The sequence below is a fragment of the Lepidothrix coronata genome, unplaced genomic scaffold (genome assembly GCF_001604755.1).
Source record: "Lepidothrix coronata isolate B3197 unplaced genomic scaffold, Lepidothrix_coronata-1.0 Scaffold32, whole genome shotgun sequence".
NCBI lineage: Eukaryota > Metazoa > Chordata > Aves > Passeriformes > Pipridae > Lepidothrix > Lepidothrix coronata.
Window position 1 is genome coordinate 1,534,503 of NW_016690212.1, and position 19,562 is coordinate 1,554,064.

The 19,562-nt window shown below is 35.8% G+C and overlaps 1 protein-coding gene across 11 annotated transcripts in view; it reads right to left on the minus strand.

The window, feature by feature from the left end:
• FAM19A5 (family with sequence similarity 19 member A5, C-C motif chemokine like) overlaps nucleotides 1-19,562 on the minus strand; it is a 416,518-nt gene that overhangs the window by 61,864 nt on the left and 335,092 nt on the right. For 7 of the 11 annotated variants that reach the window (XM_017811596.1, XM_017811595.1, XM_017811598.1 and 4 more), the window contains one exon: nucleotides 12,915-13,042. In XM_017811596.1, coding sequence (XP_017667085.1) covers nucleotides 12,915-13,042 — 128 coding nt within the window. Of the gene's footprint in view, nucleotides 1-8,513; nucleotides 8,634-12,914; nucleotides 13,043-19,562 lie in introns of all 11 variants that reach the window. The other 4 variants (XM_017811592.1, XM_017811594.1, XM_017811599.1 and 1 more) reach the window with 1 other exon arrangement.

Sequence of the window (19,562 nt, forward strand, 5' to 3'; positions counted from 1 at the left end):
TTTTTTGTTTTCCTTTCAAAAATTGTGTTATGTCTATGCAAATTCCCTACACTTCAATAATTTTAAGAGCTGACAAATATGCTCAGTACTGTATCTTCCAATATGAATAACACTCAAATATAGACTGCTTTGTCAGCAACATCTGCAACAGTTTGGGAGATGCTCCAAAATTTGTTTCATTTTAAAGTTCATTAATTTGACACATTAAAATATAAATACATTATAAAATCATGCATTTCTAGCTTTCATTAAAATGTTTATATTGCAGAGAATGTGATTTTATCAGTTCCCTTTATTTCTTTCAAGTCACCATTAAAAAAGACAACCATTCTTTTATTAATGTTAAAAGTTTTACTGCAGATGTTGAATCAAAAACAAATAAAAGCTTGGCACAAAGAACACAGTAAGAGGACGTTTTGGTCTAGTTCTATTTTGATGTTCCTAAATGAAAGCTAAAATATTACTTCTAGGGGATAGAATGGGAGTGGATTTCTGTATTACTACGTATATATATTGCTCTCATTCAGATGACAACCCATCAGAACAGTGTGACTACTTCAGCAATGCAGGTAGAGACATTTTCATGCTCCCTTGAGCAGAACACCTGCATAGTATGCTACCAGAGAACTCTTGGTTTGACCAGCTAATACAATTTTAAACATCTGCCAGTGGTCTTATATTTTTTACAATTTATTAAGACAGACAAAGAGATTATTGATGAAACACAGCCATTTGAAAAAGCATTTATATTGTAATTAGAGGACCTACTATCATTATTATATAAACAAATTAATTCTTCATGTTATACAATTGATTTCAGTAGAGTTAGTTACATCAAGAATGAGAAGAAAGCAGCAGTTTATAAAGGAAAAACAAAGATGAAAGGCATGACATTTAATGAAATAAAGCCTACTGAAAATCAGATGATTCCCATATCTAAGAAGTACAAGTATGCACTTATTGAAATGAAGGCAAAAGCAATGCTGCTCTCCACGTCAAATTGTTTTCTGGAATGAGAGCCAGAGGGGATGATTTGCTTTAAAAACAAAGACATAAAACCTGACTATAAAGTAGGTATCAAACTTAAATGTTTGGAATCTTCCTCCCTCAAATGCATTTTGTATCACTGAACACACTTATGGCTGTGCTATATAGGCAAATCTGATCCTCTGGATTGCCTGCAATAGCCAAGATATCCACAGCCTCTGTTCAGATTCCCTAATGGCTCCAAGCTCTTCTTTTTCCACAAAAAAGCACCTTACTATGAAAATATTTCAGAAGTCAGCAAAAAATTCTGCAATGATCACTTGGCAAGTAACTTAAAAAGATAAGGCAATCCACCTAAAATCTTAGGTCAGGCGATGAACATTCTAAACTTTCCAAAACCAATCTTTTAATTTGCATGTCTTTTAGAATTTATATTTATTAGGTATTTCTGAAGTTAGTATGAAACTAAAAATTTTTATTGGCAATGCAAACTTAGAGGTGTGTATTCTGAGGAGATGGACATCTATCTTTCTAAACTAAGGCCTTTCTATTATTCTCCAGATTTAAGCAGACAAGATTATTAAGTTTGGCTATCTCATCAGGAGGAATTAGGAAAGACGTGTCTGTACCTCAACCAAGGATGATGACAACAGAGCCATGCATAGCTTGTATATCAACCTAGTAGTTAGACCAATCACCTAGGATGCATCTAGACTTATTCACGGCAAGTGAGATTGAATCTCCAGTTCCTGCATTCCAGGAAAATGCCATGATTACAAGGAAAATATCTCAAATCAGAATATTTTTTTCACTCCTCTTTCAAAAATTAAACCACTGAGCAGCAAATCTTGAAGTCCCATGGAGAACTGACAAGATAATTTGCCCAAGCCTAGTAACTGACACTCATCAGGGAACCAAACAGAGGATACAGAGCACTCTCCATGAAACATATATGCATTTTTATATTGACATCGGATAAAAAACATTCTGAAGAGATTTAATTGTCTTTTGGAGATACTTAACCTGTCTAGATAACCACTAAAGACAGAAATTTCAATGTCCTGGTGAAGGTTCAGATATACCCACTCCTCTGACTGGATGGTACAGCTGGGCACATTTGCTCAGGTCCTTGCTCAGACACTTAGGGTGTGCCCAGTTGTGCATTCCATTCAAAATTTGTAATTCTTAGAAAGAAATTTCATCATATAATTTATGTCCTAGTCCAAGCCCCAGGTGTGTCAAATCTCATAGACAAGTGAAAACTCTCATAATTGGCTTGTACCTGATCTTTCTCATGCTGGATTTGTGTGTCAAACATACAGAGGATGTTACAGCAGGATGTTCACTCTCCATTCAAAGCATCACTGCACACCTCTCAGCTGCAGTAATCCCTATACCTTAGGTAGTACCATCACTAACTTACACTGCTAAATGTACCTTCAGTTGTATGACTCATTTCACATGAAAGGCAAGAATTTACCTCAGAAGTCTGCAAAATACTATCCTTCATTAAAATCTATCAGTGATTAGTCATAATAAACATGACAAATCAACCTCACCCCATCTAGCCTTAAGTGTTTTTCAGATGGGTGACAAATCACCTACAAGGGCTATCGAGGGAGAAAGGATTCGGAAGGCTACCTCTACTGTTATAAGAATTAAATATCAGTCCTCCCATAACCCTGACAACTTTTTGTTTCTGTTTACATATTTGACACTGCCACACCACAGATTGTATAACTATTCTGTGGCTAGAACAATTCTAAAAATTGTTCTGTAAGGGAAAAATCACTCTCAAAAGAGATTCTCAGGACATTATGGAGAAAAAGGAAAAGAGGTAGGAATAAAAAGAAAAAGAACAAAAGAGAAAAGAATATTTTAAAAAAGTAAATATATTAGAGAGGCTACCTTTAAAATCCCTGCTCTAGAGAAGCACAACATTCTCCACACTTTAGGATATGGACTTTCAAACATCTTATCCCTTTCATGAAGGGGTACACCAGTATATGTCATATGAGGGATGTATTTAATGCAATTGTCTTTACTTCAGAGGCAACTTTCAGAATTCTTTGGTAAGTGCAAATGGGGAAGAATAGCAGTGCTGTCTGAAAAGAAACTAACTAGGTATCCAGCAGCAGTTGTGATGGCACAAAAGGCATTGGAACTATGTAATAAAGGCAGACGGAACCCACAGATATTGGCCTAGAAAAATTTAAACTGCTCTGTATCTCTGTATCCTTGTTATTCTGAGTTGATCTGCAGTATCACAATCAGAAGTTGATGTGGCTGAAAGACAACCTGGGAAAAAGTGGTGCCTGTTTGGCATCCCAGACATTTCCACAAGCAGTTAGGGTCTGACCAAAATAGAGGTCAGACATATACAGCCAGAGTGGGTTGGGAGAATAGGTCTGGAGTAGTTTGGATTTAGATTGGTTTAGGCTACCATGAAGCTGCACTGTCAGTTGAAAGAAAAGGTCTTATTCTATATTTTGCTGACTGATTTTACTGTCCCACCCTTGCCTGGCTTTATTTGGATTAAGGAGCAGTCAGTTTTGTTCACTTCCAAACTCCTGTCTCTGCCATGTAATGAGATTGCTAAGGTCTAATGAAAAGCAGCAATAGCCTCAGCTTTGGGCTATCACTTTCCCACGACTCTGTAAACTGAGTTGTCTTTCTGCATACCCCACCATGCTCATATGCAAGTGAACAAAAGGAGTAGCTGAGAACAAAGCCTCACAGGCAGGAGTTAACTAGATCAAAAAACTGGCAACCTCATCCTTTAGGTCTGCCACCAAGGTAAAGAAACGTATGTGCAGACATAATACTACTGAGTATTGTTATTCCAAATGGTTACTGAAAATATAGCAGGGGAACACTGGAAAACAGAAATGTCTGTTATGTGTCTACCTTTCACAGATTTTCAATAACACTTAAGAGCTTAACATCTTTTATCCTTTTGAAACCATTCTTAATAAAATAACATTAGACCTTTCTCAAGTCTGTCACTTCCTGGGCCACCTCGACCTAGATCAATACACTCCTGTTAAGTGTTATTATGCACTGTTCACAGGTCCTCCATCAGCATCTTGTTGAAATGACAGTTTTCAATGTGACATGCCTTTCTGAATTAATTTTCGAGTATGGTTTTAAGAAATAATGCGTCAAATGTATTATAAAAATCCCTGAACTATAACATTTTTCATTTTCTTTATTCATTGCCTGTTTTGTTCAGTCCAAGAATTCTAGCTTGCTTTGCATGATTTAACAGAAATCTTTGGGGATATTCTTAAAAATGGAAATGTTCCAAAATGGATATACATGTGCAACAACTTCATCTTCTAACACTTGTGGCATGAACACTTTCATTGTGTGAAACTGGTGTGCAACAACTTTAGCATTTTTAAATTCTCGATGTTGATCCAACATACCAGCTCCCAGCCTTCATAATTTTACACTACATGCCCAGAAAATACACGATTTAAACTATATACTCAAGTTCTCTGTTGCCTTTTCCAGCTTTCGTCCCTGTTTGCATTTCAAATCTATTTTTCTTCCACATTTACAATGTATCCTGCAGTTCACTTTAATTCAACTACATGGCATACAGCATCTATTGAATCACTTCTTACAGTGTGTTGTGCTACTTACAGCACAAAATTGCACAAGTTATCTTCATGTTTGTTTTCTCCGATAGACTCTTTCCAGTCACTTCTAAAGTGAAAATTGATTTTCTCATATTCATGCAAGAAAGCAGAACCTTCAGACAATATCAATCTATAACGAAACATATATGGTAGGAGTGGGCAACGCTGTATCAAATTGTCTGGTTTAGGAGATGAGGAGTGAGATTTAGTTGCTTAACACAACTAATAAACTAGCATTTTCTGCATGTCACTCAGCTGTCGCCCCACAAAGGCACTGGTCTACAGGTTCTATGTCACGTATCCTCACCCTATGATAGATGCCTTCAATACCCTTAAGTATCTGAATGCACTAAAATGATAAGTTGAGGAAACTAAATCGGATTTAGAATGTCCCTCTGTTATGCTAAGAATTGTCAAACAAAAAAAGACCCAATATTACCACTATTAATATAAACTTGGTTTATCTGTTCCCTTTTGTCCATCTCAGTACTAATTCTTGAGATGCTTATTTCTTAGACCAGTTATGATGCTATTTCAGTATTTGGAAAGGTTTACCTAAATGTGAATGGTAATTAAAGTGCTAAGCAATAATACTGAAATCTATTATTAGCCTCTTCACTCTTTGATGGGCCTGCTATTTTGCCATGCAGATAACTGAATCTGTGAACTATGTCCTGATACTTCCATTTTTAAAATGTAGGTTCTTTTCTTGGTTTTGAGGATATTGATGAGAATTTTACCTCATAAAAACCCATAATTTTTACTGGTATACTGGAAAATTATAGAATTTGGAAAGAATTTCAAATTCAACTTTTTTTTTTTTTTAATTAGGACCAACTTAACAATTTAGGCATTCCTTAAAATGCAGCTTTTAAAGTCTTGGATACACTTGAACGTTCTTAGATGTCCATAATTTATTGGGTAGGTTTGCACTACGACATAGTGGTCAATGAAATCACCAAGTTGCATATGTAGTTTTATTTACATTTCAGAATTCTACTTTCAAAGTATAGAATAAAATAAAAACAACCTACGAATTTTTTGCTTGGCTTTTTTACTGAAACGAGAATTTGTTCCACAAAACCATGAAACAGATGATTGGAAACTTAATATTATTGCCTTGGGTAGAATCAGCTTTTGTTACTTACTGAAAGTGACAGTTCAGACCTCAAGACAGATCAGAATGTAGCTCATTTTACAATGAACTAACTGGTTTTAAATATAGATTAATCCATATCATAAAGAAAAACTATAGTTCCTAAGCATTAAACAGAAACCAGTTTTTCTCACTGAACCTGAAACTTCCCTGTCCTTAAGTAAGCACTGTAAGATTGGACTGAACGCTAGAAGCAAATTCCAAACATGAAATAAGAAAAAGGAATCCTGAAAGAAATTATATATCTGTAAAGCTTATCTATCTGAAAAGTGATTTTAATTATTTGCACAGGAATTGTAATATCTTTAAAATAGCCCATGCAGAAATAGGTATTCATATTTTCTGTAACTTTGTAAAGACAAATAAAAATGGAGATATTATAAGTCCCCATTATAACTGGAAAATACATGTTCTGAAAGTGAAGAAAAACTCCTATATCCCCTATCTTCTTTAAAGGAATCATTTGAGAAGGTAACAAATTATGATTTCAACTTACCCTGCCATTTTACTGTACATTATTCTTGGAGTAAATTGTGATCTTTTCAGGTAGTGTGAATCACTGAACATTAGTAGAGCCAGTATTCAGTATTCAGGACAGAGGAAGGCACCTTATATCTTTAAGGTAGTTCTTCAAGTATCTGACAGCTCCTTTCAACATAAAGTCTATAAAAGTCGCAAAACCTTTGCTAGTATTTTGGCTTAGGACTTGAAGATCAGTTATTTGAACAAAGAAGTGCATTTTGATAAGGATGATGAAAAATAGAATGTGCAGATTTCAGTACATTCGTATGACAAAGAAGTGCACAGCTTACAAAATAGGAATAGCATGGTGCCTTTATGAGGGGCTTCAGCATCATGAGAATTTTATTTTAATTTAGTTTCCCCAGTGCATGAAGTCCCTAAAATATGGGGCCATGAAGACCATCCCACCACTCTGCTTGTAAGTTGTCTCAAGCTACTGTTTTTTTCTAACACAGGATTTAGAAACTTAACTTTTAACCTCTCTGAGACTTAAGACATCCAATTTCCATACTAACTTGCTTGGAAATTAATGGAAAGCAATCTAGTTTTAGTACTGCAATCAAGACCCATTTGTAAATTATGATACCTTTTGTGAACAATGAGTAGTGGAAACTGTTCAAAGCATAAAAATCTCTTGTAAGCCATGGAAATAAACAACAGGTTGAATTTAGGCCTTGGGGTACAGATCTATAGAGTGCACACTGAAGCACATGGCTATGATATGGTAAGAACTGGCATTTTGTCTCATAATCAAAGCTATTTCTGCTGAGAAGAGCATCAAATTAATGACAAAATATTAGAAAGCTCAGCTAAACCACTGGACAATGACTAGGGCTGATCCTGTAGACATGCAGTTACACTAGAATGAGATGTTAATTATAAGTAACCTAGTTTTGGTAGTTCATATGTACAGTCATAAATCGAAATATCATGACTTCTTTGATCTTAACATATCTGCCAAAGACATTCTGCAGAAGGTGTTCATGTTCTACCCTTTCTTGACTTGGTACATATATGTATATATAAGAGGTAGAATACATAAACGTTTTAACATTTGAAAGGTATTTCAGGCTAGCTTCCAGTTATGTGGTATGGCCTCGGAAAATTTTATTCAAATATCAATTTCAGAACCACACTACTGAGACCTGAGTTAGTTTTAAAGGACTTTGTGATGCATGATGCTTAGTGAAGCAATAGTCTCAGAGCTCATGAAATTCTAACTGGCTGACAGCAGGAGTTAAGAATAGAGATGATTCTTAGTGACAATAAGAAATTAAGAGTAAGTATATCTGAGGATGACCTGAAAGAGTTAATGATCCATTTCACCACATAAGCGCATTTGTGAGAGCCCTTTCTGCTGCTGCTAAAATCTCTTGCAAGGCAGTGCAGGCATGCCATCACAAAAAGAGACACACAAAAAAAGAGAAGACATAGGCACTCACAATCATGCATGTTCATGGACTTTAAGCAAAAATGGTCCTATAGCTTAAATATAGCCAAAGATTCTGATTCCCCAACAGTTGGCCATGAATGATGGAAAATTCAGGATCATAATTGCCTGCTTGTTTTTAAAAGCCATTCTTTGGATTAGGATGAGGAGATACACCAGCCTCCTGAAAAGTATCCTCTGTAGTCTTGGTCTGTATCTAGTGTTCCTGTTACAGTTAGGACAGTGAAGGAACTTAGTAGATGAACTGCTGACAAGTGGATTTATTGTATCTGTTTCATGAATTGACCACTTCTAACAAAGGGGAAGAGGGAAACTTGATTTGGCATGGCATGCATGCCTTATTCCACTGCTCTATTTTGGTGTTGCCTGAAAGCTTATTTTGGTAGGTATTGTATCCCAGAAGGACACAGAACTAGAACTGGCAGGATATCAAAATACTTGCAAAATCAGCTTAATCAAGCAAAATCAGCTGACCTGTGGAGATGTGAAATGCACATTTAGAAACACTCAGAGCTGAAATGCAGGTGAGACTAAGTACAGGAATGCCAGAGTTATGTGAATACCTAACAACAACATGAATATCACCAATAAGGACATTTATAAATAACAGTGGCTTTTTTTAAAGTTACTCTGAATTTCAAAACCTCTAAAATGTTAAGTCAGGACTCCCAAATTCACTAAAGTATGGAACTAAGAATTGTTAATCTAATTTTTAATGCTGGGGAAACTGAGGCAGAGAGGTTCAGTGACTTACCCAAGGCCACAGAGGGAGTCACTGTCAGAGCCGGGATTAGAGCTCAGGAGTTTCTGGCTCCCAGTCCCAAGCTCAGACCAGTAGACCATGGCCTCAGGACATTTCCAGCTGGTCTTCAGTCTAAAAAAAAGTAAATTCTCAAGTATGTTACAAATATGTAACATATATATGTATATATTTATCTTTTTACCTTGAATGTAATGTTATGAATGAGAACACATTGCTCATAAGTCAGTGATGAGAAGCAAACCAGTATATTTTATCTATTTTATCATACATATGTGTACGATAAAGCTTTGCAGAAAAATCTTGATTTAAATTGCAGCCAATACAAATAAGTATTGTATTTTTCAGGGTAAGGAACAAATTTCCTTTCCAACCCAGCCAGCATGTCATTTATATTAATGGTAGGGAATGCTAAGTTGCTCTGTGTGTAAGTAAACTCTATTAAGAAAGTCAGGTCCCTTGGTGAAGCTAGATCCTTAGTAAATTTTACCAGCTAAGCACTGAGCTCCATGTCAGAGTAATTACACCTTTTATCCACCGTGAGCTCTCTCTTAGCTTCTCCACATTCCTTAATTTCCCACTTCAGCTAATTTAGCGGTAAAATCACAAAGGTTTAAAAGGTTAGCTACCGAGAAACTGGTGCATGAATGTTCTGTTAAGCTCCATGCATTGAAATCATATTATGTAGATGAAGGAATTAATTAAGTAACAATTAGGTAGTGATGGATCATTGGCAACATATACACACTTTGGTGCTAAAAATTAATCTCCCCTGTAAAACCAATACATTGTGTATCTTCTCATCTATACACTAGCAAGTTTTATACTTGAAATATAAAATAGACAGGCCTTTCAGCAACATCTTTAAAAAAAAAGGCATATCTCCTGGCACTACTTTAAAAAATCATATAGCTTAATTTTTGATAAATAATTGGAAGAGTAATAAGGATAGCAAAGGGAGAACAAATTTTAAGGCAGGAAATTTTAAAGTGACTGTAAGAACATTTGTTATATGAAAGTACTTATATGTTGAAATAGCTAACAATTGTGTAGTATTCTCTTGCTATCTTCTTTTACAAGTTCCCATATTGTTTCCATGTATTGACAGTCATCCTCTTAATACATAGATTGGCAGTTAGCCCAGTCAGTCCTCAATTCTAAAAGCCTCTTAGCAGATGAAAACTCTTTGGTTCATTCACACCTTGTAGAAAGAACAACAGGGCAGAAGTGACATCCAGATCCATTTAGAATATACTTTGAGTCTGATTTTCCTTTGCCTTGCACCTTGTGTAGTCTTTTATGCCTGTGCAAAGAGAGCACAAGATGGATATAAAACACTGCTACCCATGTGAGGACAGAATTCTGATTTGGTTGCATTATTTCCAGAAGTGATCACAAAAAGTGCTAGGCAGTTGAAAAATCTGGCTCTGTGTAGAAAGTGTAAACAATTTTGACACAAAATATAAAGTAACAGCAGCCCTTTCTAAACAATTTACAGAAATTGTGCTTTTGCTCTGCAGCAATGGGTATTTTCATTTGCTCTTTGCTTGGAATTTTCATGGAAAAAATACTAAATGTTAAACTCATCTACAGAAAAGGAAACCTATTTCCTCCTTTTTTTGTTAGAAACTTATTTAACTATGAGTCCTAAAGTATATTCTCACATAAAAGGAAATTCATGTCCTACATAAGATCTCTATTTGTCCTACCTTTCTACGTGCTACTTTTAAGCTCAGTATTTAAAAGGCTGCACTTCTACACAACCTCCTGGAATCAGTGCAAAAGCTGGTATTATCACAACAGCTGGTCTCAGTTCATCCAAATTCAGTATTACTCTGGTTTTAGTATGGGTGGCAAATTATTGTTTCAGCATTTACCAAACAGTGATATCTCTGCTATATGATCTACTACCACTATGATAACACAAGACCGACTACCAAAAATATCTTTAAGATGCAAGCTATATCATCAGGAAAGTCCTGCAAATATAAAATTAACATATGTGCGTAAATAAAATTTAGTTAAAAATCTAAGGACCTAACCTGGCTATTGCTGGAGCTGTGGTCAAGAATTATTTCTACTTAATAGCAATGTAAAGTAACTAATTCAATATGTCTGGGCATTTATTTCCCCATACTACCTGGTGGCTAATTTAATTTTCTTGCCCTTCCCAGCACACTTAAATACTATGCTAGGCCTGGTAACTCATGTATGTTGATTAGGAGCTGAAATAGAAATTATTTGACTGCATTAGCAGCTGTTGGTCTGAGAGAATTGCTACAGCAAATAGTGTCTCATGGTTTTGGTTAGAAATGTTTTTCTCTTTTAATCACAGTCATGCATTTGATGGAGTCATCCTAAGACATAGTTTCCAAATCGACTACTACTGCCCAAAACTTACCCTTCAACCAAGTGGCTAAAGAACCTATTTTTTTTTTTTAATTCGTAATATGTTATTAATACTGTATTATAGACTAGAGTTTCTTGTGGGTTTTTGTTCTTTTTTTTTCTCTCTCCCCCTTCTGCATTCAGTGCTTCTATAAGTATTCTGAGTTGCTAGTCTGGCTTGACTGAAAAGTACTGTGTGTTTGTTGTGTGTCTGCATGTGTGATACCAACTGTTGAAAACTGCTTGATGTTAGATGAGGGCTTATGCTCAGAGCTGTTCTACAGTTGGCTCTCTGGCAGAATCTCTCCTCACCAATGACAATGATGTATCTGTGTGGGGAGTCTGTTTTATAATACTACACTTGCCATGGCCTTAATTTTACCGATGGGGCACGATTATGATTTCATTTACATTAATCAAATTCATGAGTCATTCTATTCATGTCAATAGCATTAAAGAGCTATACACACAAGTAAGAGTTCAGAATCAGGCTTCTGGTGTTTATTCTGAAAGCATATCTGAATCACTTCATTAAAGACAGAAACTGAAGGATAAATCCTGTGCTTACTTTGCATTACTCAGTCATGCCATTAGCATAAAACATCAAATAAAGAACTAAAATGATGGCTGGCAACGTGTCACAGTACATGGGTTTTCCGTTTACCTCAGATACAGAAAAAAAACCCCTAAATTAACAAGATTTAAGACTATATTTCAAGTATGACAAAGCTACCATATTAGATCTCCTTGCCCTTGAAAGCTGGCATTAATGTTAAAAAAGCAATTTCCTTCCATTGTTTTTTTATGTCACTTTTACATTACTTGAATGCAAAAGATTTAAAGGCAAACCATATCTAAGTAAGGCCTCAGAGACTGAGTTAAGTTTTGTAGTCCTGTCAATAATGAATAATATATCTGGTAAATATAGAAGAATCAAAACAGAGACAATTCATAAAATTTGTTTTGTATCTCATAAAGCACAATCAAATCTTCCTTCTTTTTAAAAAGTGAAAATTACATTAATTTTCCAAAATACATGCATTCTAAAACAATAAAAGGTTTTATACTGCTATCTGTCTCCTGCTCAGACAGAGAAATTGTGCAGGGAATGATGGGTCTTAATTTAGTCCTCACTGATAAGTACTTTTAAGACTAAATATTCTTGAAATTGCACTTATTTAAATTACACTCAAGTTCCCTGTAAACCTAAAAAAAGATTATAAGGAGTGGAAATAATTTCAAGAGGTCTAGCAAGCTATCAGAAAATTGCTCTATTATATCTCTTCAGATTTTTTCCATTTTTTAAGTCAAAGAATTACTGGCATTTGAGATCATTTTCTAGAAATCTGTTTGATATATTACAGGCCATAGAAACTATTACTGTCATATATACTTTCAGCTTCACTAAAAGCACATGCCCCAAGACACCCAATCAGAGAACTGAGGGGTTTATCAACAAACCAGGACTAAAAGAAAACTGGAAGAAGGGATCTTCTGCTATGTTTTCTGTAGGTCTCACTGAAAACTAAAGATCTGTGCAATTTGCTTTTCCAGTATAGTGGGAATAGCAAAAATATGTTCTCCGGAACTCCCAGTGAAAGCTTTCTTTTTGCCTTGCTAGACCATGTGTTCAGTTTTATATCCTACACTACCTCAGCGTAAGAAAATTCATGTACAAGGAAGCAATAGGATGCTGTCTTCAGGCTGGATACAAATGTATCCATACAAATGTTAAACCACTGGTGCCTTTTAAGAAAACCTTGATATGATTTCCACTCTTAGTAACCATTGGAATGACACAGTTTCCTTTGTTATTCTTTTCAATCTTATGGTTAGTGATAACTTTGCTGTGTATTTCAACATGCACACTTGGGTACACAGATTAATTATAAGGCAACAGGCTTTGCATAACTGTGCTGAAAAACAATTAAAGTCTCATATTTTGTTTTTCAATAAACTAAAGTCAATGGAAAAATTAAAGAAATATAGAACCGAGAAGTGACCTACCGTGGTTGTCTTTATCCGTCCTCCTGGTTGCGTACAGGTCCAGCCTGATTTATTGATTAGCAAATCACAGCCTTCTCCTTCTAAACATGGAAGCATTTCACACCACTGTTTTGTTTTGATAATTCGTGCTATGGAACAGAAAAGGAAGAAGAAAAAACAAAACCAAAAACAATTGGCAGGAGAATTCATATTTCACTTATCTCTAAACACTTTCTCATTTGACTTGTCTATTTTCATCATCTGATAATTCAGCAATAGGTTATCATGTAGACAGCTCTAGGCAATTTACAAACTTATTTACAACACCTGCTGTGCCAACAAATTTCATTTCAAACTTAAAAACCAGCAATAAAACAAAAGACAGCTCTATTACTAAACAAAAGAACATAGAAACTAGCTATTTTTCCTATTTCATGCTCCTTCCAATCAAGGAAACATTGCTGGAAGGGCTAACAATTGAAGCCTTACTGTCCTAAGTAATCATTATGGTAGCCTAAAAGTGACCCACAACCAGGATCCATTGTGTTAGACTCTCCTTAAACCTGAACAGACACTCCTTATTCTGATGTGCTCACAGTGTAAATAGACACAGTACATACAGTGCAAAGAGAAAAGCTATAATAAAAAGTTAGAGAGGTCAACATAATCACAGCAGTTGTGAAACTCCGTAATACTAGCAATGGTAGGGGTATAGTTAGGGGCAGAAACTAGGAACATAAGGCGGAGAGGTGTTGAAGGAAGCAAAGGTTGAGAAATCATGGACAAGGCAATAACAAGCAGAGGGACAAGACAGGTATAAACACCCTACTACAAGGGAAAAGAAGTCTAGTTAGGAAGGTCCTTAATTGAAAGATGGTGTGATATGTGTTTTATGTCTCCTCTTAATGCTTGTGTCTCTGCCAAGCTGGATCTGCAAAATTTCCTCAAAAGTCACACACAGCAAGTAGTCTGGAACAACAGAGCTCTAGCTGCAATAAAGCAGCTATAGAGCAGCAAAAGTATCTATAGTAGCTTAAGTAGCAAAGGAGTTATAGGGAGAAATTTTTCTTCAAGGCAGGGAGAAAAGGAGCTTTAATACTTGTAGATTTCCTTCTGGACTATAATACTACTTCTTTTGAGTTTACCTGTGTAGTACTACTTCTTTTGAGTTTACCTGTGTAGTACTACTTTTGAGTTCACCTTTGTAGTATCTGAGTTCCCTCTCATAGAATAGTAAACAATATTAGTAACATCTGGTATTTTGCTATTCTTTCACTCTCCCCCGGCAGACAAAATTGTAGACTAAGGTGTTTGGGATGTTTTTCATAAAATACTTATACAGCGATACACGCCCTTGCAGAGTGCCATATACTCATGCTAAACAAGGTAAAGTCTCCTAAACTAACTTTTGCTTAGACTGAAAGGCTCACAATATGTATATCTTCAGTTCCTTCAGAGATCATCTCATCAATCCTTGGCTGGACTACAAGAAAGCTTCACCACTTCAATTTGTACATAAGTGTCCTAGGACTCAAGGCCAGACCTTGTTCCACACACAGAGATACAGACCATGCCTCCCTCTGTGTTGATGTGAGACACTAATACACACAAAATGCCTTCAATAGTCATAAGTCTACCAAAAAGAGGACTACAGGAGAAAGACTTGGCAAGATAAGGATACAAGAAGCTTGTACTGCACCAAATTAACCCGGGGTCCAAGGAGATTAAAATGCATATCTATCCCAGTGGGAGTTGCAGCTTTATGCTCACCCGAATGTGTGATTCAGCCTGAATTTCTCTGTTTGGAATTACTAAGAATACAATTCGCAATGCCACTGGATCATGGCAAGAAATAGAAGTGCAATTTAAAGTCTTTTAATAGAATCCTTTCCAATATTTTGACATGAAACAACTTGTGTCCTCAGTTCCGGTACAATTGTAGGTAACGTCTAGCAATATAACAAACACTGATTTCTTTCAGTGGAAGCTCAATTTGAAATTCATATTAAGATTTTCATTATAAAAAACACTTCAGGTCCAAAATATCTACATAGGAATTTGTACTGTTCATTAGGCAATATATATCTCACCGGTAGAATGACTCCGAAATAATTTTCACAACTACAATTTTTTGAAGCGAATCCACTAAGTGTTTATAGCACATAATACACAGAATTCTGGATTGTGTTTAGGCTCCATAGGTACTGCTCTACTGATAACTGGATATCAGTCTTTGAGACTAACATCTCCTCTGTAACAGATAATAGCCTCATCCTTTCTCAGTGAAGGCATGCACTCAGTTGCAGGTTTAACAGAAAAAGCTCAGTAAAACATTAACTCAAACCTCACCCATTTGCATGCATATCTTTCACAGTTCACATATCGAAACGGCTATTTCTATCAATGTTTCAAGAATATGAAGGATCATTGAAAGACTGAATAGTCAGTTAAACTCAGAAATACCTACTAGATTGCCTCTACTATCTCAGCTGGGAGGTTTTTCTGGAAACATAATTTGAATTAATCCTAAAAAAAAAAAAAAAAAGTATCTCCTCTGTGAATTACTCTCAGTGTTTGCTTGCTTGCTATCTCAGAATGCAGCTACCGGTATTATCACAAATATATGGGGTCCTTGCTCTGGGTATTGGCTATATCTGCACAAATTTAGGACACAACAAGAATATTTTACAGAACATAAAGTCTTCAACATTTCTGTGTTAAGTACACAGACCAGCTCATGCATTTAGGCCTTGAGAATCAGAACAACTGCTTTTGCAGAGAAAAGCTACTCAGTTCATATGGTTTAAAAGAAAAATAGTATCAAAATGGTTTATTAATCTATTAATGACACATAGCCAGCAGTAGTGTGGATCAATACCAGTAACAGAAAAATGTAAACCATAGTACTAAACATTAAATGTTCATTAACACTTGAAAATTCCTGAATACACCGTCAGGAGTAATCCCAAACATGTGTAGCATCCCTGTGTCCCCTCAGCTCCCCACACTCATCTCCCCACCCTGCTTCCCCTTGGGGTCTCTTCCCCATTACAGGCTCTCACTTTCCTTTAATTTTGCTTCCCCACCTGCCTGTTGCTTTGCTTCAGGAGCCTCACCAACACACAGTTTCTCTCACACCATGGCAAAAGGGAGGTTCTGTTCCTATCTGCAAAACTACATCTATTTTTGCATTTTCACTTTTCAGTTTGCCCATTATATCAGAGTGAAGCTAAACTAATGTAGGGAGAGAGCAAAGTGTACAATGATTTCTATCAGCATAGTATCAAAGAATTTTCATCAGTAATTGAAACTGAGTTACACTAGTCAAAGCAAAGGAATATGGTGTATTTCCTGAGGCATTGTAGTTGCTTTTTTACTGTGTATATTCACTAGGGGTGAAATTCAGCCCTCTGCAGACAAGAGAGCAAAAAGCCTATCAGATTCTTCAAATCCACTCCGAGCTCTATTATAAAGAATTAAGTGGCACTTAAATGATACATAGGCTTTGTGCAGACCTTCTGCAAAGAACTGAATTTCAGCTTAAGAATCTGTGCTGACACTACCCTGCATCTCCTAAGAAGGGCTGTGCCCCTTCACTTAAACTGAAGTTAATAGGAACTGACAGTGCTCAGCATATGGTAGAATTGCTTTCCCAGGTAATGCCATCTGAACTGGAGAACAAATAGAGTCTATCCAAGGGTTTTTCAGACAGTTTTGAGGTGTTGGAGGCAAGAAGAGGTTGTATCAACATAATGTCAAGCTATTCACCAAAGTGATCTTAACTGTTTCGTAAGACAGAGCAATTTGCAATGGATTTCCAGGTATTAGTAAAAAAAGTCTCCATTCATGATCAGTATGGTCCAATTCAAGACTGCTCAACTGAGTAGTGCTTCAGAACACCACAAATTGCTTTCTGCTAAATACTGCAACTAGTAAGTTTTGTCACTAAGCTTCTCATCTGTCAACATTATATACATATTTTCTACAGAAAATCAGCTTTACTTCTATACTTCCTTTTCCCACATTCACTCTACACTCAAGGAATTATCAATTACTGCATCTCTAGTCAATCTTTTAGTTGAAAATCATCATATTTTTATGATAGCAAAAAACTAAGATAAATCTTGTTCAGCAGCAGTAAATGCAAAAGCTTACAGCCATCTAAAATGTGGTAGATTAAAACACTCAGATTGTTACAATTAATTGTATTTTTTTATTTTTTTAATGTTGCAAAATGAACTTGGAAATAAAATAAAAAGGTACTTTTTTTTGTAACTGAATAAGTATATTGATTAAAACAGCACTTGGATACAGAAATTATGACTTCAGAATACATCATGCTGCTATGCATAAAAGGTAGTGTGCAAAGTGAATATTTAAAAATTATAAGCAAAACCATGGTGCACGAGTAAAGAAAAAAAACAACCAACCAACCAACAAAAAAAAACGACCCAAAAGACAGCTTAGTTGATGTTTATCAGTCAATTCCAGATGCCTGAAGTAGTAAATAGAAGACTCATTGTAGTAGGGAGTACAGAAAATTTCCCCCAAGCAGAATATACCATTTTGAATCATACTCCTTAAATGAGAGTTGTACTTCTTACAGACTGATGTTCTCCTTCACATTATTTTTTTTCAATGATAATTTGTAGCACTTCATGCAGGATGTAACGTATGCATTGGAGAAAATATTTCCTTTTTGACCTTCATATATTATTTCACTGTTGTTGTCCTTGACCTTTGAAGAAAGGTGATTGGCATAGCTGATTCCCAAGGTTCAGAAATGCCCTAGGATTAATCACTTTAGAAGGTCACACAGGAATTTGTTGCAGAACTGGAAACAAAACCTCCAAATTCTTAGTGGTCACTAGACTGGAGACCTTTCTGTGTCACCTTTTCCTTCAGAGAGAGTGTACATTGCAATCATGAACTGTCCTTAGAGCAGCAATTTGACTGTAATAGTGTATAAGCCCCAAACGTCAATCTGTTTTACTATACAACAAGGAAACATTACAAACCTTGGATAACTTTTACACCAGTCATTCTGCTTCACTTAAAAAAATGGAGGCAGTGCTAATTCACAAAGAGTTAGCTTGTCTCAATTATTTATAGAGCATCTAGACTGAAGACTATTCAGTTCTAAGAACAGCAATATAGCAATGTCTAGACACCCATTTTATCATGTAGCTCTTGCTGTCAAGATTGGGAGAGATGCTTGAGCTGAGATTGAGAAATATATGGGAAAAAGTGATCTCCTGTGGTCTACAGGAAAGCTACAAATTGAGACCAGGTGACTGGATCAAAAGACTGATTGACAGGGCAGAGGCTTTTCCTGCAGCTCATCCCAGTCATGGTTCCACTGAGGGATAAATCTTATTGCAACTCCTGGGTTGAGAAAACATCTTCAATGTTCACCTATATCCCAAAAAAGAATGAAAATCTGGGTTTATCAGAAATGGTGCTGATTGCACCATGCGCAACATGTATTTAGGAGGCGCAGGATAATATCCAGGAGGTGATCTCCAAATTATGCAGTCATCATTATCATCCCAAACTAGGACTCCCTAAGGGGCACTCCTGCCAGTTACATGAATGGTCTCTACAAATTTAGCTGAAAAAGCCGGCATAAAAAGTTGTTGGATTAAGCCCAGTGAATATGGGAAGCTACTTAGTAAACCACAGTAGCAAAACTACTTAAAACAAGTAAAACTAAGCTTTTAAACTAATGCATTTAGCAAGACACCCAGGTATCTCTTCAGTTTTAAGAGGTACCTAATGTTTTGCTGAATCTTCATAAGAGTGTGAAATAAATACATACTGACAGCTTAAAAACAATTAAACAAACAAAAGCTGAAGTAGAATCCAGATTCTAAGAGCACTCTCATGAAATTCAACAGCTCTTATGTTCCTTCCTGTTTATGTCTACAAATAGAAGAATTTCCTCATTATGATGCCCTGAACGATAAGTAAATAAAAAAAAACAATGAAAAGCACACGAGTAAAAACACCAGAACACGATACCTGACTTTTTGTAGTGTAGAAAAAAACCATGTATTTATCTGGCCTCTCTCTTTTCAGTTCTTTGAAAACCTTAATACTATGTGATTCAGTGACATAGTGATAGATTCGTCTACATCCAGATATTCAAATACTTGTATGACAGAAACATTATCCTAAAACAGAAAGTGTCCTAAAAATCAGCTTCACAGTCAACTCATGTCTGTTTCCATTTTATTTTTCAAGGGCCAGTTTTCTTCTGTTTGTAATTGCTCTCATTTGAGATTGCAATATGTATCTGCATTTGTTCTCAACCCTTTAGCCTTTCACTGACAATTACTACAATTGCTTACATGGAAAAATAATGTAGCAAATATGACACATATTTTTCAACTCCTTATAATGCAGTCTAACAGAAACAGAAAAAAAAATCACTTTATTTAGAATCATTTACTAAACCTCACAGGGTCACAGCAAGCATTCTGACAGTTATAATAAATGATAAATAGAGACAAAACCTACATGTTGAATTGTATTCAGGTACAGTACATGTGTTTGCAGACTCTTCTAAATGTTTTTTTCTAATTATATATTAAAATGCCAATTAAGAGTTGGACTTGATGATCCTTGTGGTTACCTTCCAACTCAGAATATTCTGTGATTCTTTCTGTG